The sequence below is a fragment of the Hyperoodon ampullatus genome, assembly GCF_949752795.1.
Source record: "Hyperoodon ampullatus genome assembly, chromosome: 12".
NCBI classification, from domain to species: Eukaryota; Metazoa; Chordata; class Mammalia; order Artiodactyla; family Ziphiidae; genus Hyperoodon; species Hyperoodon ampullatus.
Window position 1 is genome coordinate 1,255,806 of NC_136925.1, and position 26,557 is coordinate 1,282,362.

The 26,557-nt window shown below is 41.6% G+C and overlaps 1 protein-coding gene across 2 annotated transcripts in view; it reads left to right on the top strand.

The window, feature by feature from the left end:
* The window catches only part of UBE3D (ubiquitin protein ligase E3D), a gene marked incomplete at both ends in the record, with an annotated part of 157,610 nt that extends 131,349 nt beyond the window's left edge, over positions 1–26,261 (top strand). The window contains one exon of one of the 2 annotated variants that reach the window (XM_079716121.1): positions 26,235–26,261. In XM_079716121.1, coding sequence (XP_079572247.1) covers positions 26,235–26,261 — 27 coding nt within the window. Of the gene's footprint in view, positions 1–20,302; positions 20,377–26,234 lie in introns of those variants that run through there. The other variant, XM_079716119.1, reaches the window with a different exon arrangement.
* Between the last annotated feature and the right edge of the window lie 296 nt (positions 26,262–26,557).

The window sequence follows — 26,557 nt, forward strand, 5'->3', positions numbered from 1 at the left end:
TGTCCACTCTGGTTCCTTTGCCAGAGGCTCTTGCTGTGACCTGCTTCTGCAGGTAAGAAAAATGATGTCGCCATCCTTCTATGACATGGCTATGGTGAACTGTTCCCAAGTGCCTTGGTGTAGGTGGCCTCGTGAGGATAAGCATTCATTATTTTAAGACCGCTGATGCATCACCTCTGGAGTCTATATTTGTCTTCTAAGAGTGCATCATCACTAATGATAGGTGATCTTGTGGGATGAGATCTTTTGAGTTAGACGAGGGTGACACAAAATGTGCCTGGAAAGCAAAGCCATGTAAACCTGGTGAGCCACGATCATTGTTTTTTTGTTTGTTTGTCGTAATTTTATTGGAGGATAGTTAATTTACAATGTTGTATTAGTTGCTCCTGTACAGCAAAGTGAATCTGTTATACATATACATATATCCACTCTTTTTTAGATTCTTTTCCCATATAGGTCATTACAGAGTACAGAGAAGGGTTCCCTGTGCTCTACAGTAGGTCCTCATGGTCATTGTTAAGGCCCAGACGATGCGTCAGTGTTCAGAATGGCACTTGGAACACCTTCACCTTGTCGATGTCACCGCCCGCCTAAATTTCTACATTTTAAATCACTTGATGATTGAGGTTGTCTTTAAGTTTGTGTTTTCATCATGAAAATGGTTACCACCCCATTCTAATTCTTGGATTCTTACAACGTTACCCCAACAAGCAACTTTTGTAGGAAACAAAATCACCACGGATTCCCCAGGCCCCTACCTTCTGATAGTTACCTCTTCACAGAGCTGGGAAGGGCAGTGAAGGTCTCTGCCCCTTGGTCTCAACCTTGAGGCCTGTGAAGCAGTGCTGGGCAAAGCTGTAAGCAATGTTTTCTAAGCCAAGTCCCACTTTGGCCAGGGTGAGGCTTTGCCCAGTAGCATGGAAGTGTTAGAGTCGAAAATATCGAAATTCCCAGTCTGTTTTTAGCTCCATCCTATTAAACATTTTTTTTTGACACCTCCATAGAAAAGAACTTAGCCTGGATTCTAGTTACGTAACTCATTAATTCAATCATTTATTCATTTCAGCCAACAAATATTTATTGAAAGCCTCCTGCGTGCAAGACCCCATGGAGGTATAGACAGAAATTTAGATAAGACATTACTACCCCACATTGCAGGTTTGCCTTTTGTGGGGTGGAGGGTGGGTGGATAAAAATGGTTTTTACTGGGAAAACGAAAACACCAAGTGTCAGCAAGAAGAGGCATGTGGTCCTCCTGTCTCCCTCCCCGCCCCCCCAGCAGTGTCCATGTGCATGAGCAAGGGCTGTTGAACATTCCATGGAGCTGTTGCATGCAAGGTTTGGGAATTAAAAATCACTGGGGCTTTGTCTCTTTTGTGAATCCCACCCTACGAAGTAGCTCCCTGGAATCAACAGTTCAAGTATTGAATGGATGATGGTAAAGCTGGAGTATTTGAATATGTCAGAGATGGTGGCCAAAGTGTAAAGGTGCCTTTCTTGTCCACCGCCTACCACATCTAAAACTCTCTTTAGATGTGCGTCTAAAACACATCCAATTTCGCTCCCCTTCTGGGCAGCAGATGTGCCCACAGGAACCAGGGCGCAGTGTGAGGTGGTCAGGTTTCCAAAAGAATTTAGCTAATGGGCTTCATTGCTCAGAGAGCTCGCCTCCTGGAGAATCAACGCGAAGGTTAGAGACAAGCACAGAACTTCAGGCTTCTGAGAGTGAGTGAGGGATACAGTTTTTGAGGGCAGTTTTTCCAACTTGGGAGTTCTCGTTCGCCCGGCCAGAAGTTGAAGCAGCTACTTCCTCCTGCATAAAGGGAGGGGAAGCCGACGTGCATGCTTGTGTTGAAAGTCAGTTAATTCAAACTTGAGGAAAAAGTTCTTGGTCTGGGAGAAGGCCAGAATGTTGAAGGAGCTCTGCAGCATCTCCACCAGAGGCATTTCTGAGTAATCTCTCTTGACTGGCTTAGGTGTACAGGTAACGGCACGGCCGACTCAGGGCTGCCTCCAGGCCTTAGTGTAAAATGTATTCCGGGTGCCACTGTAAGCAGTAGGGAATGAAACTCACTGGCACGAAGGCTAATTGTATACAGTTCAGACTCCCCCCGAGGGAAAAAATGTTTTTGAAACTCAACTTTAGTAACCTGAGTCATGAGCTACTTGTTTTCTGCAAACATCAGAGGTAACAGCACCTGTACCATAAACTAGTTGACGACATAGCATTTCCGGATCCATTTCTTTTTCCACTTAAGAACAACTTTTTACTTGGTACCGGAAATTTCCTGAGATTCAGGGAGAACCGTGGAAATCAGCTGCCAGCCTGTTACTGTGACCTGTGCGAGAGCGGGAAGCCCTCAGCCAGCTCCACGCACGCCTCGCCCTGCGGCTGCCTCCCGTGACGTTCCTGAGCTCAGAGCCACGGGCGGGAATCTGGGTTGGGTGATTAGATGCTGAGGCTGAAGGGCCAGGCGGGCTCCCTGCCCCCCACTGTTTTTTATCACCCAGGGCTGTCTGTGCACAACCATATCAACATTTCCCTGAGGCCCAAATGTACTTCCTTCAGGCAGTTTTCACTGGAGTAGCGGGACAGGGGGGATAGGAAGGGTGTGTTTGAAGGGAGAGTTGTGGAGAGGACTGCCCGTACCCCGTCCATGTTTCCCCCGGTATAATTTTTTTGGACATTGTTATATCAAGGTTTCATTTTTTTTCTCCCCCCTTCGGTGGTGCGGGACGGCCACATTGGGCTGGAGTTGGTCATTTCCCTTTCCCCAGGTCAGTTAGGCTCTGATAACACCCGGCAGGCTTAGATCCTGGTTCACTAGTCGTCCCCCCGAGGGCAGACCTTGTGAAGAGCAGACAGGACTCTGGCATATTTCAAACCGGTTCCTTTTCCCCTCCCCTCTCTGGAAGCTCAAGGGCATTTTCCTCCCATATTTCCTGTGAGAACCTGGGTCGAGCCTCTGGAGGTAAATCTCACACAACTGTGGGACCCATTAGGACTGGATCCCCTTGCAGGTTTTCACTCTCAGACGGGTGCACACTGAGCCTCCTGCGGTTTGTCAGTTACAGCCCAGGTTTCCTACCTTGGCTCTGGCTCCCTCTAGTAAATCTCTCCTCCAGTAAGCCTTGAATCCCAGCCTTGTCCTGTCTCTCCAGTCTCGGTTTGCCCTGTGGCCTCCTCTCCCTTACGGATCCAAGAGCTGTTGATTTTTCAGTCTGTTCAGCTTTTTTTTTTTTTTTTCGCGGTACGCGGGCCTCTCACTGTTGTGGCCTCTCCCGCTGCGGAGCACAGGCTCCGGACGCGCAGGCTCAGCGGCCATGGCTCACGGGCCCAGCCGCTCCGCGGCATGTGGGATCTTCCTGGACCGGGGCACGAACCCGTGTCCTCTGCCTCGGCAGGCGGACTCTCAACCACTGCGCCACCAGGGAAGCCCCAGCTTTTTACTTGTTTGGATGGAATGGCAACTTCCAAGCTCCTTACATGCAGAACTGGAAGTTTGCCCAAGATTTTAAAATTTCAGTCAACATTAACTGAGCATGATTTGGATATTGAAATGTGTTTTTTGAGCAGTTGAACTCACAGAATTGAAATGTGAAATTTTTTTCCCCCAATCTTGTCCTTCACCTATATTTTGGGGTGAGGAGAGAGCTTATTGAGTTCTTTTTTCTTTCTTTCTTTTGGTAATAATTAACATTCAATAGGATGTTCAGATTTTAGTTGTTCAGTTTGATGAGTTTTGACAACTGTATATACACTAGGTTTCTCAGCCTTGGCACAGTTGATATTTTGGAATAGATAATTCTCTCTTGTAGGGAGCTCTCTGTTAATCCGTGACCTCTAGTCACTAAATGCCAGTAGCATCCCCTCCTGGGGGGTGACAATCAAATGTGTCTCCAGGCATTGCCACATGTTCCCTGGGTAGCAGAACCACCCGTGGTTGAGAACCACTGCTGTACATACACCCATGTAACTACCATCCAGAAAGAAGGTATGGATCATATCCATTCCTCCAGAAAGTTCCCTTCAGGCCTTTTTATTAATCCTCCCTCCCCTGAAACCACTGTCTCTCATTTCTATCAACATAGATTCATTTTGCCTATATTTGGACTTTGTATAAATTAAATCGTATAGTGTATATTCTTTTTTGGGGGGTCTAGTCTCTTTTACTTAACATGATGTGTTTGCAGTTTATCCACATTATTGCATTTATCAGTGGTTCACTCTCTTTTTATTGCACAATAGTGGTCCATTGTATGAAAAAACCACAATTTGTTAATACATTCTGCCCTTGGTGGATACCTGGGTTGTTTCTGATTGAGGGCTGTTTTGATAAGGTTGCTGTGAACAGTCTGATAAAGGCTCTTTGTGGACATGTTTTCATTTCTCTCAGTCAATATCTAGGAACGGAATTGCCGGGTGGTAGGGTAAACGTGTGTTTAACTTTTAATAAACTGCCAGACGCTTCTGCAAAGTACTTATGCCATCTTACACTCCCAGCAACTGTGTATGAGCATTGCTGTTGTTCCGTATCATCATTTGGTGTTGTGAGTAGTTTTTATTTTAGCTATTCTGGTGGGCATCTCATTATGATTTTTTTTTTTTTTTTTTTTTTTTTTTTGCGGTACGCGGGCCTCTCACTGTTGCGGCCTCTCCCGTTGCGGAGCACAGGCTCCGGACGCGCAGGCTCAGCGACCATGGCTCACGGGCCCAGCCGTTCCGCAGCATGTGGGATCTTCCCAGACCTGGGCACGAACCTGTGTCCCCTGCATCGGCAGGCGGACTCTCAACCACTGTGCCACCAGGGAAGCCCTCGTTATGATTTTTATTTGCATCTCCCTGATGCTTTTTGGTTATTTACATTCTTTTGTGAAGTGTCTGTTGTAAGACTGTTTATGGTTGATTTGGAGGAGTCCCCATTACACTCCCCCCAGACCCTACCGCCGATAATAGGTTCAGGTTTTACAGGAACCTGCCGCTGCTCCTCAGGGGCTGGGAAACATTTTGCCATCTGAATAAGTTTGCTCTAAATTATCAAAATTACTGTGAAGCGTGCCCTTCCATTTTTTCATTTTTTTCTCTGTTCCAGACATACTGTGAGGGTTATAGGGTATTTTCCTTCAGTGAGGGCAGAAATACTCTTCCTAATTAGCCAGACAAGTTTACAAAACGACTTTTATTGTCTTTGGGACGGACTTCCAGCTCTCAGCCTCCACGGAGTGACCGTCCCCCCCTCATTCTTCCACAGCTTTGACAAATTAACAGCAGGGACCTGTCCATGCAAGGCAGTGAGTCACCTTTATCATTCCATGCCCAAGGGACCTTCTTGATCAGCCTTTTTCTGGAAGCATTTTTCGTTTACTCATACAGGAAGGTCTTTATCTAGTTAAAAAAAAAAAAAAAAGAAAATTAAGTTCTCTATCTAGAAAGATTCCTTTTTCCATCTAAGTTCTGATAACAGAACTTAACTATTTCCTTTTAGTTCCAGTGGAAAAGGAAGGGACTCATGAGCTTTCTTTGGTTTCAGTTTCTGTCTCTGTTGCTAAGGTGGTATTTTTCTAACCTGTCCTCCTTAGGTAACCAGACAAAAAGGTTCATCTCTGAGTAGTTGAGGACCTGGTTTCTGAATACGGTCTGAGTGCACTTTAAAAAGGGAACATGGTGGCCCCCAGAGGTGGGTAGCGGGTGTATATGTGTACACATGAGATAACGTGTTCAAGGAACTTTGGAAGCTGTAGGCGCTCTGGTTCTTATCTCCAAATACCATTCCTCACTGAAGGACCTAGGCTTATCGGGGAGAATGGCTGATTCCATGTCTGGGATAAGATGAGGGTGAGTCCCATCCTACCAGAAAGCAAACCAACCAACCAACCCAACAAACAAACAAAAAACCAATATAAACTACTAAGATCATGTTCTCAGGACTTAGGCTCTGAGTTGAAGAGATTCTCACTGACAAAGATGGGACGATGTGAGCATTAATACAAATAATGACTGTAGTAGATTAAAGCGTATCAGATGTATTTTAGTGACACTAAAAACACAAACAAAAAACACTCACCACATTCCAGTCTATGGAAAACCCGGCAGACAAAAGATCTGATTTCTTCAAAACATAAAAATCAAAGGGAGAAAAAAGAGAAGAGGAACTTATGATTTAAAAGAAACTTAAAAGACGTATGAATCCATTGTAACACTACTTAGACATGTTTCAATTCTGATTTGAACAAACACCAGCTGTTAAAAATTTTATGAGCTAGTTGGGGAAACTTGATTACTGAATAGATATTTGATTATGTTAAGGAATTATTATTAATGTTTTAGATGTGGTCATGGCATTGTGGTTTTATTTTTATCCCAGTCCTTCTCTTTCAGAGACACACACTGAATTATATACAAAATAATAGGTCTGGGATTTGCTTCAAAAGAGTTCTGTGGCAGGGCTTTGGATGAAACAAAATGGCCATGAGTTGGTAATTACTGTTTCTGGGTAATATTTGTGGATTTATTATACTATTCTGTTGACTAGAGAATATGTTAATAATTGAAATATTTTAAAGTTAAAAACAAACAAAAAACAGCTAAGTGCCCTGCAGATTGTTGGTGTCATGGATTAACTGGCAGAAGTTTGAACAGGGAGAGGTGACCGCTGGGGATGATGGGACTTGAGTGAGGAGCCCTGTCTTTTTTTATTAATTGAAGTAAAATTGATTTACAATATTATATTAGTTTCAGGCGTACAACATAATGATTCAATATTTTTTCTACATTACAAAGAGGTGCCCTGTCTTGACGGGTTTGTTCATAAGTTTGTCAAAATGAAAAGATAGTAACTCACTGATGTAACCAGTCCCCAACATTTTTCTCTCCACGTTTGCATCATACTAATGTTATGAACCAAGGGTTCTCGAGAAAAGCGGTGAGATCGTGCACGCTTATCTCATATGGAGTCTTGGTTGTCCCAAAACCCTTACTGAGGGACCCCCAACTAGGCCCACTCTCCTTTTTTTTTTTTTTTTTTTTTGCGGTACGCGGGCCTCTCACTGCTGTGGCCTCTCCCATTGCGGAGCACAGGCTCCGGACGCGCAGGCCCAGTGGCCATGCCTCACGGGCCCAGCCGCTCTGCGGCATGTGGGATCCTCCCGGACCGGGGCACGAACCCGTGTCCCCTGCATCAGCAGGCGGACTCTCAACCACTGCGCCACCAGGGAAGCCCAGGCCCACTCTCCTTTTCCATTCATTTCTCATACTTTAGAGAGATGACCTCAAAGAAAATTTGGGGGAATTTTAAAAAATATATTTTTCTTTTCAAAGAAAAATTTTTTTACCCCTAAACCAGTAGAAAATAGAGAACATTGTTCAAGTGTTTATAGGCCTTGTCTTTAAAAATACCAAATGGAATAGTTCTGAGAACACAGCAGACTCTGTGGAATACTTGTTTATGCTCATCACCTGTTAGCAATTTAGGTGAGTTAAAGACACCTGAAACAATATAGGAGTTCCAAAATTTTCTCCACTTCCCATCAAAATGTAGTACATTATTTTCTCATGGCTTTCCAGTCCTTCCTCTCCTCAGATCAAAATTGTTTCTGTGTCTCATCTCAGAACTTCTCTAACCCTGAAAAAATTATTTCGCACTTTGTTGTAAAAGACCCGTAGATATTTGATGTTAATTTTGCAGCTCAGTGAGTCATGATGTTCAGACCCCATTTAGGTAGGTGGAGGGAGGCTTTTGGCTGAATAAGCTTTCTTCATCATCCGTGTGGGGAAGAGAGGACCTCCTTGGGGCCAGTCACAGACATCACAGTATCTCATACAATCCTTGACCCACCAGAGGAAGAGGGAAGCCCCGTCTTACAGATGAAGAAACTCAGGCACGGAGGCTGGGTAACCTGACTGTGTTGCCTCTGGAAATTACATACAGTCTTTCAGCTATAAATTGTGCCAGCTGTTACTTGATTGAAATATGCTGAAGTATGCAAGTTCTTCAGTCAATCTGTGATGCCATCTCATAGAACGTGCATTTCTGTGGAAAGCTGGCATGGTGAACTCATAGTGAACTCTGAAGGCCAGCATTTGAAGGCAGTTAGCTGATTTTAAAGGTTACTGGTATTTCCCAACAAAATATAGTTGAGCATTCGTCATCTCCAAGTATTCAATGCCCCAGAAGCCAGAAAAGTCCAGTCCACACTGTAATACACTAATGATGAGTGGTTATAAGTCGTGTTTAGGTCCATCCATTCATTCCCGCTGCTTTATAGAGTGCCTTGATGAATAATCAGTCAGACTCTTCTCTCTAGTTAATAAGTTGGATATATTGGGGAGAAGCCTAATTATTGGTAAATTCAGCCAGATAGTTTCATGTATGAAAGACCCATGGCTTAGTCAATAATCCTGGGTTCAGAACTGAAATTCTATGGAATGAATTATGTCTCTAACCAAGGATGTGCTGGTTTGAACCCCTTGGAGTGCTTTCCGTTACACACACCCTCTCTACACAATACTATCAGTGGCCTCTGGGCTCGGAGTTATTTTTCTAGTAGCTGGTGATATTTGACAGTAAGCCATCTACATTCTTCCGTGTGCAAACATTATAGGTTTGCAGTTTTTTCTTCAGACGTAATGTGTGCAGTGTCAGTCCCTGTCCCTGGTAGATACTATTGTTATAAGATAGTATAAGCGAGAGAAAGCCTTATGTAAGCCTTGGAGGTTTTTTATACACAATCAGCCAATTGTGCTTCTTCCTTTAAAAATAATTAAAGAAGCATGAATTTATTCATGAACAGCAGAGAATTTATTCATGAACAGCATCTGTAGCAATATTTAAAATACATAAAACATTAATGTATAGTTATAATAATAATAATCGTCTCTTTCAGTTTTTGAGGGTCTTGTCTATTCCAGGGCCTGCCAGGCCATTGATGTCCTTTGTCACTAGTCCCCACGGCCACTGGTGGGCAGAACTGGAGGGAGAGGAGGCTCTCAGCTTGGAGGAGTCAGGGAAGGGATTCAGTCTCATCTTTCCCTTGGTCTGAATCTTTGCTCTCTGTACAGAGCACCACCTTCTCACACCAATCTGTCTTTACTTCTCGGCTTCATATACTCTGTCTCCAGCTTTCCAGTCTTTCCACATCAGTTAGACTTCACCAGTCTGCACTTTCCTCGTGTCCACCTGATTTCCTCTGGCTTCTCGTGGAGCTTAGAATGGCAGGTGTAAAACTTACCACTGTGAACCCTGGGAGCCCTTGATGAATATGTGCCCTTTTCTGTTCCCATACACTGAGCTGTTCTTGACTTGGAGACGCTCCACCAACAGTTCTATATACAAGAGCCCCTCTTTACTTTCCACGTGGCTTAAAGAAAAAAGGAAAAAAAAAATCACAAAGCATTGTTCTCTTCAGTGTGCTCCCTTCCGCACACATTTACTATTGTTTCATTTTGTAGTTATAACATCCTCATGCTCCTCCTTTAAAATAAATAAATTACAGTTTTATGAGCCCTATTTATTTCCAGCAACTCCAAATAACAGGCTTAAGAAATAAATGGTATTTATTTAAAAATGGATATATTAGCATGCTTTCCTTTTTAAAGATTCATGTATCTTTAATATTATATTTTCAAAGTAATGTCTAAGGAGTAAGTGGCTAAAGAAAATAAGCATCTGGTTCCAAGTTGATCCATTTCTCACTAGGCCTTAACTGTTGTTTGATTATTCCAAGTCATAATCTTTTCTACTGAACTGACTAAACTATGCCAATGTAACTTATCCTGCTTGCTAAACTTACAGACAAAAATCCCTTTCTGAGTTTTCAGGCTGATTTCTCATTTATCCTGCAGGCTCTCCTCACTTGCCGGAAGCTTTCTCTTCTAATCAAGGAATTATTTTCTCTTTACAAGAAGGGCTTTAATTTGCTCTTCTTTTTCTTTCTCCTCCTTACATCTAACGGTAAAGAAGTAATCTGCTTTCTGCTTAACAAATAAGAGCGACTGCATCATTTCAAGTGCTACTAAATCTGTTTTAAAATTGGAATATTATGGATTCTTTCTTCAACTAAAGTTACTTGCAATTATCTCTCACCATAATTAGATGGAAGGGAGCTTTGATGATGGAATGAATACTAGGCTCAGAAACAAAGACCCGATTGCACACCCAGCCTTGTTACTAGCTTATAGCAGTGAGCAGAAGTTACTCGCTTCTCTGAACCTCAGTTCCTCATTCCAGAGACAATTAAATTAGATATTTAATTCAAGTGGATTTTATAAAGATTTAATGAGATGCTGCCTGGCACTTAATTTCTTCACTGCATAGAAAACATATTAACTTTACTAAAGGGCTTATACAAACTATTAAAAAAATTAAGCCCCCTATTGGTAGGTTAAAAAAAAGGATGTGAATTCACGATTAACCAAATTACAAGAAACAAACATTTGGGAGAATGTTTATTAAACAAACGTTTGGGAGAATGTTATTAAACAAACGTTTGGGAGAATGTTTAAACTCATAGCAATTAAATAAATTCAAAAAGCATGAGATGTCATTTCCTTTTATTAAATTAGTACTAATTTTTTTAAAAAAGATAGGATGCTGGTGGCATTACCAGTTGGTACAGCTCATTGGAAAAAATATGTATCAAATTAGGTTAATACTCATACATTTCAATCTAATAATTCCATTTCTGGGACTCTATCCTAAGGGAATATTCTAAAAATTGAAAAAAATTATAAACACAATAGTAACTACTTCATTATTACTTTTGATATTAACAAACCTGGGAACAACTTAAATTTGTAATAGATTGTTATGATGGACTGTTTTGCAGCTATTAAAATAAGAATAAAGACTTACTGAGCAGCACCTAAAAATGTTTATGATATGAAAAATATGCACATGTGATAATCAATATGAGAAAAATGCATCTTAAAACCATATGGAAATAGACCCACATAATAATAATATTAGAGCCTTTGGGGAAACAGGAAAAAATAATGCACTTAACTTCTTCACTGCATAAAAAACATATTAACATTTACTAAAGGGCTTAAACAAACTATTAAAAAAATTAAGTCCCCATTGGTAGGTTAAAAAAAAAGGACGTGAATTCACAGTTAACCAAATTACAAGAAACAAACAAATGCTCTAACTCTGTTTTCCTCTTTCTCCAAATCTTTTGTAAGATACTGTTAATTTTAAGATTAAAATTAGAGTTTTAATCTAATGTATTCAGTCTGAAAAAAATATTTGTCCAGTGCCTCTTATGTGTCTGGGAAATTTGTTAATAACAATTCTGGGTTTTAAAAATGCCAGAATTTTTTCTCATTATTTACTCCAGGGCAATAAAAAAACAAAAAATTGTGCTAAGTGGACTATTTAGAATAAGTGCTTCATATACAACCTAAGATTTCAGGTGCTGTTATGTGTAACCTAAGCATTTAATGCCAGGCTGTCAGCCCAACCCGTGTTAAATATAACGGTGTTGTGTCTCACTGTAGCCGTCTGCTTCGGGACTCATTCCAAAATTAACTTACCAGCTTACTCAGGTCATTCCACTGAGGAAAATGGGATCACAGTGATATATTAACCATAACATCAGTGTGAACAAGACTTTGAATAATGCATCTCAGAGCGACACTCTAGGTAACTGGATTGGAGTAAGCTAGACAAGGTCATTTGCAAAGTATTGTGGCATTATTTTAGTCGAAATTTTTAGTGAAAGAATTATAGAGTCACTCGTAGCTGTAAGAAAGAGTTTGAAAGATCACTTGGCACACGTTGCCCAGTTTCCCCCAGTGGTAACATTTTACAGAACTATGGTACTGGGGTATTGACACGGTACAGTCCTCCCATCTTACTCAGATTTCCCTGGTTGTATTTGTACTCCTTTGCGTATGTGTGTGCAAGTGTATGACGTTCTGTGTAATTGTATACCTGGGTCTGTTGGTGCATCTACCACAGTCAAGACACTGAACAGTTCCGTTGGCACCAGGATCCCTCCTATTGACCTTTTATAATCATACCCTCCCTCCTCTCACCATCCCCAACCCCTGGTAACCACTACCTTGTCCTCTGTGAAATTTTGCCATTTCAAAAATGTTGTATAAATGGAACTTTACAGTATGTAACCTTTTGAGCCTAGCGTAACTCCCTGGTGAGTCTTCCAAGTTCTGGCATGTATCAACAATTCGCTGCTTGTTAGTGTTGAGTAGGTATCCACAGTGTGGATGTACCACCCTTAAGCATTCATCTGGGCTGATTCCAGCTTTTGGCTCTTAAAATGATGCTGCCATGAACATTCATGTACAGCTGTTTGTGTGAACATAAAGTTTTCATTTCTCTGGGATAAAGGTCCAAGACTGCAGTTGCTGGATCATACAGTAATTATGTACATGTTTAGTTTTTAAAGACTGCCAAACTGTTTTCTAGAATGTCTATCCTGTTTTATAGGCATACTCCAAGCAATGGATGGGAGATTTCTTCTTTACCAGCTTATTCTGAAGTCAAATTTGTGACAATTTTCTTTACCTGAACCAAATAAGTTTGCTAAAGATGCCCATGTTAAGTAGATTTAGAAAAGAAAACTATATCAGGGCATATCAGAAGCTCTTCCCTCCCACCTCCACCCCCTCAAAAAAAAATCATTCTCTCAACTCTTACTAGACTAGCTTTACACAGTGGGTCAGTTTGAGAGATTTGACCCCTTCAGTCTCTAGATAGCTAACAAAAAGGACTCAGCCCTCCTTTTGTAGATGTTGGGCCCAATCTATATCAATATCAAGATACTGGTCTAGACATAATTTGTTTCTTTCTCCCTTGTTTTGACAATCTTGTTGTCTTCTAGAAAAAAAAAAAATGGTTTTTTTAAAGGACTTTTGGATACCCTAGACCAGCCTCTTCATTTTGCAGTGGCCAGAAATGAAGGCACTGGATTAGGAGTTAGAAGAACTGTGTTTGAATGGTTCCTCTAATTAGCTGTGCCACTGTAAATACATCAGTTACCTTCTCTAAATTTGCTCAGCTGGGTGAAATGCTCTCCAACTCTAGGGCTTATCAGAATCACCTGGAGGACCTACACGATACCAATTGCTGGGCCCCGCCCCTGGAGTTTCTGGTTGAGCAGGTCTAGAATGGAGCGTGAGGATTTGAGTGATTTAGGAGCTCCCAGGGGATGCTATTAAGTCTGGTCCAATGGAATAGAGCTTACTTTATTTTGTATTTGCCCTAGTGTCTGGCTCTCAACATATGTTTGAACGAACAAAGGAATTATAATGCATGGCATATTTGCCCATTTACAAGATGATTTATGTCAGGTAATAATAAATGCTGTTTAAATGAATGAATGGAAGTGAAAAAAGAGAGAATCTTCATTCTTAACAGCCTTTGACAAAGACCTCGGGGGACAATATTATTAGTAAACACTGGGTAGTAGTTCAATTGTTTGCATGTGTACCTAGTTGTCTCTATAATATCTTCATCATTAGGTTAAAAATTTAAGTTTCTTGAAAGAAACAAATGACTCTGGTTATTTGGTTACATTTATTGCTTTTTATAGTTTCTCAGAATTCCTAGTATTAAGGACTGTTGAATACATATTATTGACTGCCTGAATTGACTAAATTAACGTTAGATTTGCCTGTATTGAAAAAAAAAAAAAAAAAAAAGTCTGGTCCAGAGATGACACCTTGAGGACCCAGGCCAGATTATGCTAAAGTCCTCTAGGCCCAGCAGTTAGTAACGTCCCCTCACCTATCCACCCCCCACGCCCCCCAAAAACCCCTCAAGTTTGCTTTCTGATTGAATAAGTTATGCATTTATCCTTTTTATTAAAGTGACCTAGATATATAGCAGAATATAATACAGTCATTAAAAATGTCAGAGAAGGATATTCACTGTCATGGGAAGATTACCACAATATATCATTAAGTTAAAAAGAAGCTACATCTTACAAAACAGCATATGCAGAAATGTCCAGTTATACATAGAAAGTAAATCTAAAAAGATACATCCAAAACGCTTAATAGTAGTTACTCTGAATCATGAAGTTGCAAACATTTTATTTTCCTCTTTCTGTGCGTTTCTGTGTTTTCTAATTTCGTCTGTACCTAATATATTTATAGATCAGTTATGAAAACAAAGAATTACAATGAGCGATACAAGTCTTGATATCTCTAAGTTTTAATCATTACAGGTAAGAACTTGTTAAATACCAACCAACACAAATAAGGCTCTTCAGGTATGAGATAAAATTGTCCAGGAGGGTTTACAGAGGCAGCCACGACCTTCCTTAGCCCTTTCCCTAAACAGTGTAGGAGCTCACTTTGTGCCGTTCTCCTTACTTGACAGAATTCTGCACTCATGGGCCTGAATAGTCCCGGCCCCAGGGACACTCGTTACAGCATCTCATCGCTGCCTGCGTAATGTTTCCACAGAGCTTTTCCACTGTTAAATAGTGGGATCCACAGCCACAGCCTCCCAAGCTAGTCCCCCTCCCTCCTTGACAGCGGGTTGGAAAGTGTTTTACATGGATGAGGCTAGTCTCTCCTTTGGTTGCGTCTCTGTTAGAAAAATTAATATTTACAGCTAAAATAGGAATTTTAAAATATCACTGAGATAAACCTATTTAGATGCCAGAAACCAGCTATCTGCTATGGAAAGCTCTTTTGACCCCCACGTGGGTTCGTGCCCCCTCCTGGAATTTCTGACTGTACTGCTGTCCCAAGTACATTGTCTTCTTCAACACCCATGCTTCTCAACATGATGATAGATCAGAATGAGCATGGCTTCCTTGAAATATTATTTGTTGAAATGGTTTTGCTACTACAAATGTCAATGAATTGATACTGTAGGAAAACACTCCATTTCTGGGCTCTAGTGACTCCGTTTCTGAATAAACTTGTTTGATCAGAGGCATGTTGCCGATAGGGCAGTGCAGTGGTGATTTTCATAACACCACTCCTGTCCAGAGCTGCAGTGGTACCACTGCCTTTCCGCCAAGTTCCCTCGTGTATGTTCCCATAGGAATGAGAACTTAAAAGGACTTTCTGATTTATGAGTGACAGTGTATTTATTATGGTGGTACTGTTTAACGTTATACATTTTAACACCCACCCATATTGGCATCATAGAATTTCCTCTAACAAATATGTTTTGTGCTTGAGAAAATATATTTTTATGTAACACCTAAAGACTGTTGCCATATACTGTTTGCCCCATGGGCTTGCTATCATTAGCGAAGTTGCTGGGTTTGCCTTCTATAACCAGGAGCTTCGGCAACTGCATCAGAAGGGCTTGTTCACCACAGTGCTGTTGTAATGGCACTATCCAACACCAGCAATGCTTCCACAACCCCCTTACTCTGAAAGAGGTGCTGAGAAGCTTACATCCAGAACTTTCTTGCTTTGTTGAAGAACAGGCTCAGGACCCAGGAATTGCTGCTTTTGTCCATGTGTCCGGCCCCATCTGGAGAGGAAGAGGCATGAGTCGTCTTTACCTCACTCCCATCTATGTCTTATGGTACTTCACACGCTGCCCTCTGCTAGAAAACACAGCTGTGCTTTGCTTCACTGGTTCCCAGTAGATGAAAATCACAAGCTTTTGACTGACCTGTAAATTATCCTAGTGCATCTATGGCCTAAATAAAATACAAGGTAAGGGTTTAAATCCCTTTAAAGACACTGATCCTATTTGCTTTTTTCCCACTTTCTAAAGGCTTTTACAGAATTTGAGCTGGAAGGCCGCGCTGATGTTTCCTTGGTCTAGTATTTCTGTCCACATATAAGTGTGTGGACAGTGTCCACACGCTCGTTGTCATTTTAGTGGGATAAGATCTTCTTCCTCACTGTATTGCTTCTCACATCTTTGGTCCTTTGTTCCATCCTTCCTGTCTGCTAGTAGTTCATTTAGCAAAGCCAGCATCTTTTAGTGGGAACAAAGTATATCCCACTCAGTGCCATGCCAGGTTTTATCGTCTCTCCTTGCCAACACACTATTCGTAATTAGAGTAATAACTGCCTTGTTCAGGCTACTGCTTCAGAAATCGCACTTCCTTTCATAACGCAAGAATGATCCTTGGGCTTCCCTGGTGGCGCAGTGGTTGAGAGTCCGCCTGCCGATGCAGGGGACACGGGTTCGTGCCCCGGTCCGGGAAGATCCCACGTGCCGCGGAGCGGCTGGGCCCGTGAGCCATGGCCGCTGAGCCTGCGTGTCCGGAGCCTGTGCTCCGCAAGGGGAGAGGCCACAGCAGTGAGAGGCCCGCGTATCGCAAAAAAAAAAAAAAAAAGAATGAGCCTTTTTCTGCCAGCAGGCATTAGGCGTCCGTCTTAGACTTATTCCAACCTATTAGAATCATCTCATGACTTGACTTTCTCCCCCACTCGCATGTTAGTGCCACGAGGGAATGCGTTCTCACTGTGGTCTGTGACTGGACAGTCACAGACACATAGATGGTACTTAATCATCGAATGAATCGGATGAATGAAGACAGCCTGCCAGCCCAGAGAGAGGACAATCTTATACTATTCATTCAGCACAAAGAGTGGAGCCCAGGTGTCATGAGCACAGGCCTGATTGATGCTGAATTAGTGAGTTAGTAAATGGTTTGTACCCCGTTGTGATTTAAGACTCGAAATAAATAATATGCCTGAAAAGGTCATTTTCTTTTATTATTTTTATATTTACATTTATATTGTATATTTTATTTTGTAAATGAAGTTTGAGCCTAGAAACTGGACTTTGTAATATAAAGTATAAACTTTTTTCCATGCCATAACATTTATTCCAGACATAACTTTGAACAGGAGCCGTACCTAGACAAAAATATATATTTAAGGAACAGTTTTAAATATTTATTTTTTTAAGTCTACAGCACCCTTTAAAAGGTACATTTGTGTACGGCTTTGCTACTTATTCTAAAGAGACTTTTCTAAAGCTCACAATTATTATGAAACTCACAGTTTCCAGTATTTTATAGTTTTATCTGTCTTGTTTAGTGCACCTCAAAGCATTTATGTAGGATTTTTTTAATGTTAATTTTATCTTGTGCAGTCTGCCTTGACAGCATGTCTCTTTATTGATTGAAATTGCAGCTCTATGTTGAGAAATAGAATTTCATAGTATAATTTTGTTAACTAAGATAACAAGAACATTCAAAAGTGTTTAACATATTTACGCAATTGTACAGAAGCATTATAAACTGAACATTTGGTCAGCTATTACAGCAGCCTGGCCCTGTTTATGGTAGTTTAAGAAGATTGTTTTTAGATGGTGACTCAAAGCAGTGACATTATTTTTAGACATTTTCACTCTCTCTCCCCTTTTCCCTTCCCAAGTGTCCAAATTCAGGAGGAGAGAGAGAACAGGGAGAGTCAAATGTTACAGCCAACTCCAAAGAGTCCTGTCTTCCCTAGTTTCTAATAATTATTTATACTTTTGTAACTATATATTCCAGGAATGTAACAACAGAGCCTGAAGCTGTAGCTGTACTCATAGACTCTGCAAAGCTTTAAAACTTTTTACTTTGGGGAATAAAACTAAAAAGATGAAATACAGAGATTTTTCTCAGTGTAGTAGAACAAAATAAAATTATCCTGTCTTAAAATAAATGGCAGTTAGGGAAAGCAATTTTTCCTGTCATGGATAAAAGCTAGGGAACACAAAATCAACATTTGAAATATGTTAACTCACAGTGTTTTAAATAAAAAGAAGCTAAAATGCATTGTACAGTACCTGTTCCCAAGGATGATTGCAGTTTCTTGTTATTAAGTCCTGCAAAACACATAGTGTCCTTGGCAGGCGGCACTATAAAAAAGAACAATGAAAAGAAAAAAGACATATTAGGTCAAATTAAATTTTTTTTCTTTTTTGATGGGGACTCCATTTTGCATTATTTGTTTTAATGAGCTCGGCCTCATGTAGTTTTCTCCATCTTGTGTCCATATTCACAGGCATGCAAAAGTAAATAAATCTTTCATATTTGAGACAATAATGAGGGTTAAAAGTCCCCCAACCTGTGCAGTTTTATCTCGATCATCTATCTGTAAACTTACCAGGGGCAAAAGCATGGATTAGAAATCAAAATTTCTTCCTAAACCCATCATTGCCACTTACTAGCTTTGTATCCTGAGCCAAGTCACTTAGTTTTTCTGAGCTTCTGTTTCTTCATTTGTAAAACAAAGTTTCAAATGCCTGCTTTACCTAAATCACCAGACTGTGCTGAGGATGAAAAGAGTTAAAATAGGAAAGTGTTTTACAGGATTCAGGTAGGTCCTGTTATAATTCCCATTTTGCAGACAAGGAAAGGCTGGGAGAGGTTAACAAGCTTGTCGAAGGTCACAGAGAGATCTAATTCTAAATGTCAGCATTTTTCAGCACTGGCAGCGTTAACACTTTGAGGCTGATAGTTCTTTCTTATGGGGAGCTGTCCTGCACATAATTGGATGTTTAGCAGCATCCCTACCTCTCTACCCACTAGATGCCATTAGCATCCCCCCAAGCTGTGCCAACCAAAAATATCTCCAGGGACTCCCCTGGCGGTCCAGTGGTTGGGACTCCGTGCTTCCACTTCAGGGGGCTTGGGTTCGATCCCTGGTCTGGGAACTAAGATCCCACATGCTGTGACAAAAAAAAAAATCTCCAGACACGACCAAATGACCCCTGGTGGGTGAAATTGTCCCAAGTAGAGACCCACTGGTCTGTATGGTTCCAGAGCCAAAGTTCTTAACCATGTTTATGAGGACATTTATCATCATCAGTTATTCTAAGTAGTTCCTGGTTGGAATACTCCATGACACAGCAGTTTTCAGAATTAAAAAAGAGATAACTGGATTTTATCCATCGTCTCTGTGTCTCTGAGTATCAGCAGTGGTATTGGCATCTTGGGAATCCCCCTGTAAACTGTTCGTGAAGAAGCAGAATGTCCCCACAGGGATACTAACCGCCGTGAACCAGAAGTCAGACTCAGTGACCCCCTAAGTCCCTTCTCTGGGATTCTATGATCATTCCCTAAAGGGCCCAGCTGGCCTGTCTTCAACAGCCCCTTCTCATCAGAATATTCATGGGCTCCTAACGTCTATCATCTGAGAGGCCAGGGAGGGAAACCCAAGTATTTTCATAAGCATTATCTCATTGACTCTTCACAGTAAGCCCTTGAGGTTCGCATCAATTGTCCATAGGAAGCGGTGAGCTCACATCCTTCTGCTCTCCCATCTTGTCCCCTCCGCATTCCAGGTTTATATTTGTTTAGGAATCTTAACCTCTCTTCTTCGCCTGCTCCTTCAACTCTGTTCTCACTGCAGAACTTGATGTCAAAACTCAGCGGGAAGTTGATACGGAAACTCAGCAGGGGCCTTTCTCACCAGCACCGTATGAAGGGTAACATCCTTCTGAATTACTCAACATAAAGCAGATGGCTTTTGCCCTGCACGACTCTTCACTTTTCCTATCCCCTTAACAGGGATCATTAAATACGTACCTCCTTCAACTGCGTTTGGGGACTTAAGTACCAAATGTCCAAGAGTAGAATGTTTTGCTTCTGTTGCTCGCTCTTTCCCCCCAAAAAAGGCCTGGGACGAGCCTTCTAACTGCCCCGTGTTTCTCCATCTTTATCTCTAACCTCCATTCCACTCTCTTCCTGATGCTGGTACCTTCCCAATTTATTATCACCCCTGATCCCTGAGCTAGAATTTTCTAAGTGTTTATGATTGACTTTATTACGTTTGTTTCTCCTTTAGCTAAAACCCTTGAGAAATTCGATGCATTTCATCTGGACCTTATTAAATAGTCTGAAAATATTTTGTACCTAAGCCTATATGAATTAAAATGTTTTAAAACAACCGAGTTTTAAGATAAATTGCTGCTGGCAAGCCCAATAAATATGATGCAATTAAAAGCATTGGCATGACCCGAAGAGAGACTGGTATAATTACCAATGGTAATGAGAAACTGGAATTGCCCAGGAGTCTTCGGGATTTGGAATAATGCTCATGGAAGATCCAAAGCAGCCGTTTGAACCAATGGGAAAGAGAACTGGATTACTTCACGGCAATACAACTTTAGTGTCAATTTAAACTTTTTTTTTCCCTTTAAAATGCATGTGAATTATTTTCACTACTGTATGGTTCATTAAAAAAGGACTAATTTGCTCCTGCTGTGAAATGGCAATGTCTGGCCCGACTAAGAGTCATTTTTCTTTGCAGACCTGTGAGCATCCTTACCGAGCAGACTTACCTGATTCAGGTTTGATGTGTACTCAGCCATTTCATCACATAATATAAGGAAAGCACTGTGGGTTTTTCTTCCTTTTCCAGGTGGCCTTTTTGAAGATGTAACTGCGGGAGCCGACACATTCCTCTCCACAGCACGGGGTGCACCGGCAGCCAGCCGTCGGCCCAGTGGGCAACAATTACAGAGACAGGAACCCAGCTACAGAATGAGAACAGGGCATTGCAGTTTTGAGTTTACTTGCCTGCATATAGTCTCTAAGAGAAGAGTTAACTTGAAATCATTGAAAAACCAAGGCTGTGAAGAAAGTCATAGTAGCAGGTTGAGAGATAAGTATAGAATTTATGTCTCTATTTCCCACCGAGAAGAGTATTCAAATATGTGCTGTGTCAGCACCACCTGGAGAGAGAGAGCTGGTGGAGACCCATCTGTCCTGTGCGGAATGCAGCAAGGGGCTTCATTGGTGGAATTGAATGTTAGCTGCTGCAAATCTTAGGACATCAACTTTCAGAGAACTTCGCAGGCTCGTATAAAAACACTTTTTTAAAAGAAAATATGGAATTTTGTATACCTTATTCAGAGGAGATGCTCAGTAAATAAATGTTTGTTGAATGCATGATTATCAAATTAAAGGGTTTCCCATTTATGCAAACGTGTATGTGTTCCTTTTGTTCTTTATTTCCTTTACCAAATACTGCTTCAGATCAATAGATATACCTCACTGGCATCCTGTTACAGAGTTGTCTGAGCCCTTGGGCGCCAGAGCAGGTGGCGTGGAAACCACTGAATGAGAATGACAGAGCTGGAGGGGGTCCTTCAAGGCAGAGACAGGAACCCAGCTACAGAATGAGAACAGGGCATTGCAGTTTTGAGTTTACTTGCCTGCATATAGTCTCTAAGAGAAGAGTTAACTTGAAATCATTGAAAAACCAAGGCTTCAAGGCATAGGCCCCGCTCCTCATTTAACAGAGAAGGTTTCAGACTTGTTGGTAATCACACAGTAGGAGCAGCTCTGGGGCTGGAGCCAAGCAGATCCTCCCTGCCCACTCCTCAAGGGAGGACAGTCTCTGGATTTGCAGCTATATCTGCTTCTCATCAAGCCTGTTTGTTACCAAACTCAGGTTCGGCTGCTCGCCGCTTGAAAGCCAGTACTCCAGAGACGAGTGTTGGTTGGAACGGAAAGGCTGCTTTATTCAGGAGGCCAGCAACCTGGGGAGATGGCGGACTTGTGGCCAAAAACAAACTCCAAAGATTCTGCTCAACCACGAAAGTTTTTAAAGGGAGAATCATTTGGGGAGGGGGTCAGGGTCTTCATTTTCTTCTAGAGTGTGCAGACTTTCTTCCGATTGGCTGTTGGTGCGGTAACAGGGCGGTGCTCCAAGAATCTTGTGCTCAATCTGAAGTTACCATCCTCCACTTGGAAGGGGGGGTCTTAGTTCCTGCAGAAGATATTGTTATGTATATCCCTTGAGAAGGAACCAGGACCCTGATTTAATCACTGCACTATTTTTTTTTTTTTTTTTGCGGTACGTGGGCCTCTCACTGTTGTGGCCTCTCCCGTTGCGGAGCACAGGCTCCGGACGCGCAGGCTCAGCGGCCATGGCTCACGGGCCCAGCCGCTCCGCGGCATGTGGGATCTTCCTGGACCGGGGCACGAACCCGTGTCCCCTGCATCGGCAGGCGGACTCTCAACCACTGCGCCACCAGGGAAGCCCCTGCACTATTGTTTCTTGACTCATCCTTAGTTTCTGCATTCCATCTCTTCTTGGATTAGCAACTGTTTGAATCTGCCCTTTGGAACTCAGGGAAGGTCTAGGAGGCTGAATGAAGCCTATTTCCTACAAACAAGAAATGGGGGACATGGAAAGGAATTGTACCCAGGAGGGTGCTCCTTTATTTCATATTGGCATTAATCCTACCCTACAGACCACCCAATACCTCTTTACTCAAAAAGTTTTCTGTCCCCTAATTTCCTAACACCCTTAACATAGGGGTCACTGGCGTTGTGATTTAGTGAACCTTTCATGATTTCTTCTTCCGTGTAGTTTTAACCGAAACACAGGTCCTCCCAGCAGAGCAGTGGTGTAATGCTCCTAATTCTGTGGCTGCTGAACGGACATAGGAAGAAAACCCCTCTGTCTGATCCTACAGTGTCATTTTATTAAGCACAGTTTGAAACATTATAGTTCTGAGTAGTATGTCCAAGACTCACAGCCATAAAGGAGAGTTGGTTTGACATCAGTGAAGCTACTAAACTCCCAAACACCTTGCTGACTTTTGGTGCTTTAGATTTCTGTCTGTCAGTATAGAACAGGGTTTTCAACCTCGGCACTATTTACATTTGGGGCCGACAAGGCTTTGTTTTGGAGACTGTCCTGTGCTGTGGGGAGGAAAAACCTTTCTTCCTAAACCCTTCTAGGTTCAGTGGCTGGGGCTTGCAAATCAAGCTGACAAAAGAGAGATTAATGACAGAAAAATAAAACCAGCTTAATTACATACGTCTGCAGAGAAGTTTCACAAAGACATGAGACTTTAGGAAGTGGCCAGATGATCGAAATTTATATACCATCTTAGAATAAACAAAGAAAACAGAGTTTGCGGCTTCTGGGCAGGGGGAGGCAGGTTCTAGGAAGGGGAGGGGAGGAAATATGCGGTAAATAAGGGTTGTCTTGTTTTGTTGGTAATAGTTTCTCCGATAATAAGAGTTGTCTCCAGGTGTAGATCTTTTCCTGGTACAGAGACATCTTTACAGATGGGAATTTCCTTTACAAATGTAAATTTCCTTTACAAATGGGGAAATTTAGACTTCATTTTTAGGCAGTTAAGGGGAGGTTAAAAAGCTTTTCTTGCCTCTGCTCGTTCTCAGTGGTCTTTAGCTCAAAATAATCCTTATGCCAAAGTGGCATATTTTGGGGTGACATATTCTGGTACCCTTCAGTATGTTGAAGAATGTTGAGCAGCATCCCTGGCCTCTATCCACCAGATGCCAGTTGCTCGCTCCCCAAGTTGTGACAACCAAAAATGTCTGCAGACATTGCCCTGGTGGCCGAAACTGACCGCAGTTGAGAACCACTGCTATTAAGAACGTGTCCTGAGAACAACATTTGGTGGTCGCCTAGAGTGGTGTATCGACAACGACACAGTCATTAACAAAACCTGAGTCTTTTTCTGGCACGGGGCCTGGCTTTAGTATAATCTTGTTTTCGCAAATGGACACTGCTGATGAATACCATTGTGTGACTATTTCTTAAGAGTTCAGTTTGTTTTGATCTAATTGTTGGAGATGGGAATAAATTAGATGAAGCAGGGTTCAACCTGTGCCTAAAAGAGAATTTCCTTCTGAGATAGTTTTTCTCCCTCTGGAAAAGAAACCCGTACCATACTAATGTTTGTTTAGTTTAGGTGGTAAAGGTGCTCATGATTCAAAAGCTAACTCTACCCCTCAACAAAACCCAACTAGAGAGGTATTCTGATTCACTAACCTTGTCTAAGTAAAATCAGGTCACGTCAAGTATAGTGACTCCCCTTCACCTCTGTCTGGGGCCTGAATGGGAACCAAGCCAATGAGAGGTGAGCCCACCCCCCTCCTTTCTGTTGGCAGAGGGGGGCAGTGCAAGGTGGAGTGGCTGTGAGGGACCCTGAAGGAGGGGTGGGAGCCAAAGAAGGGGACACACACACACACACACACACAAACGCATGGCAGATTTCTGTCCACACACTTTAGTTACCAGGGGTGAAGCTGCATCTGTCATGCCACCTGAAATCTTGTCATGGTGAAGTTCTCAAGCTCAGTTGGTCTCCACTGGTTCTCCCAGGGCTAGGAGGGGAGGGCCAGAACAGCTCAGCTAGTGCCCAGAGTGAGCTGAATGTGAACATCAAGTCACTGGGTAGGTCTGAGAATAAGATGTCTAAACCTGGGAGAGTTTATTTCTTTGGGGCCACAGGGGGTGGGAAAAGAAGGGAAATGGGAGGCTTTCTATGCGACTTCCTCTTTGGACAGAGAACATTGCTTCTGTGTGTGTGTGTGTGTGTGTGTGTGTGTGTGTGTGTGAATTTAGTAAACCACATTAGGAGGGCTAGAGAGAATGGAAACAGGCTGTACAACCTTAATGTTGTCCTTGAAAATCATTCCATGCTAGCCTCCTGTGTCTTGTCAATACAATTCCAGAATCTATTCCATAGCATTCCTAGATAACAGTACTGAGGATTTTGAACAGTAAGAGGTTCCCAAGGGCCAGAAGCATAGTAAAATATCAATTTCCAGTCCATTTTTTTTATATCTAAAAACTTAAATCACTTAAGGAAGTTGTGAACAAATAAGATCAATGAGCATTTCTCACCCCTCATCCTGCTAGGGTTACGTGAGAACACACTGCAGTGACTGACCAGCAGTGCGCCCTGAGAGGAATTCGGGATGGAAAACCAGAGGAGGCACTCTGTGCTCAAACAAGCAGGCTCCTTAGGTAGTTAGATGCATATCTCAGGAGGAATTTTATGAACCCTGAGTGTTGCATCTTTCCATACATAGGAAGGCACTAAAATCATGAACTTGACACATCTGTTCTTTGCGATTAACAGTAATCTTTTACCGAGGTGTGTGCTAGACTGCATGTATGACCTCACCAAAAGGCATATGTAAATGGGCCACTCCCCTACTTCCTTGGAGCAGTTTTCTCAGAGCTAATTGATTGGCTCTCTCCTGGGCTATAGTCCTCAATAAGACCCTGAGTAAAACTTAAACTCACAACCCTTATGTTGTGTGCTTTTTCTTTAAGTTGACAAAGCAGTTATCTGTTAAATCACAAATCACTTAAATAAGTGGTTTCGTGAACCTATTATCACCTAGTATAATTACAGTACATGGATCCTGTCGAACATTTCTACTGGCCACGCATTTTGGCAAACCAATCTCTGAGGTTTCTTCATTTAACATGTATTTATCGAATGCCTTCTACGTGCCAGGCACAGTTATGGGTACAACAGATAGAATCAATAAAACAAAGTCCCTACCCTCACAGAGCTTGCATTTTCATGGGGGAGCTGACCAAAAAAGTACTATATGTTATTGTAAATGCTGTGTTATACAATAGTATAATTTCTAAAAATAATAAATACAATAAGAAAAAACTGGGTAAAGGGAGAGTGAAGGGAGGTCCAACTTGAGCCTGAAGTGTACAAGATATTTCAACTCCATGAAAAGTGACTGTGGAGACACATTATGAAATGCCAACAGATGGAGTAGAAACCACAAACTTACATCATTTTGCCGAAAGTACCTTGACTAAACAAGATACACCAGTGTTAGCAAAGCTTGTTTGATTTCATTGATTACAGGAAAGCTGACCAGAACTCAGATGTAATGGGCTTTGTAGTAACCACTTTGGTAATTAAACCCATCATTAGCCCGTGTAGTAAAAAGTGCTGACAAGGTTAAATGGTTTTGCATAGAAAAAGCCAGCCTAGTTGTTGACCTGTAACATTTGTTTTTGTTCTTAGCATATAACAAAGATTAATTAGGACTCATGTTTCATTGTAATTCAGGATGTGGGGATGACAGGTACATCTTATTCTGTAGTTAGAAAAGCATTAACATTTATCTTACACATCAGAGGGGTGCTTCCCACTGACTGCTTAGCTAAGCGTTCTACACATTCTTAAATAATCTTTATACTCAGTGGCATTCAGTGTGACTTAATAATAACGATTTCTCTTTGTTTGCCTCTTGAGATGCTTCCAGCTTTTATCTATTGAATCGAGCTCATCATTCCTTAATCTGGGAGAAAAAGTTGGGGGGACTTACATGGAAATAAATTCTTTTAAGAGGTAAATTCTCTAGTTTTAAGAAAAATGACAAGGGAAACATTTGGTCAAAACATTTTAAAAAGCATCCAACCTATCCTAATATTCTTTTAAAAACATGAGTCCATTTTCATTGAGGAATAGACAAAACTAATTCATTCTCAATCCTGTTATAGATAAATTAAGAAACCCATTTTCAGGGGCCCACAATTATTCTAGGGTCCTTGGGCTACAAGGTACAATTAGCAGAGTGCAGGATTTGTGTCCCCTTTCTGCCTTGTAGTAGACCTATCTGTGACCTTCCACAGCCTTCCTTTAATATTTTTATTTGACCTCTTAACATCTCATGGATTAAAACTTTTTCCTCCTATTTTATTATTTGTTTTGGAGGCAAAAAAATGAGAAGAATTTTTATGGCCAAAATTTGTTTATACACACTCCATCAGTATGTTCGTTGCAAATTTCGGTACATCTACCAAAAGACCTAAATCGGGAACAAGTAGGTAACCTAATTCAAAACGATTGCATCAGTAAATTGCCTG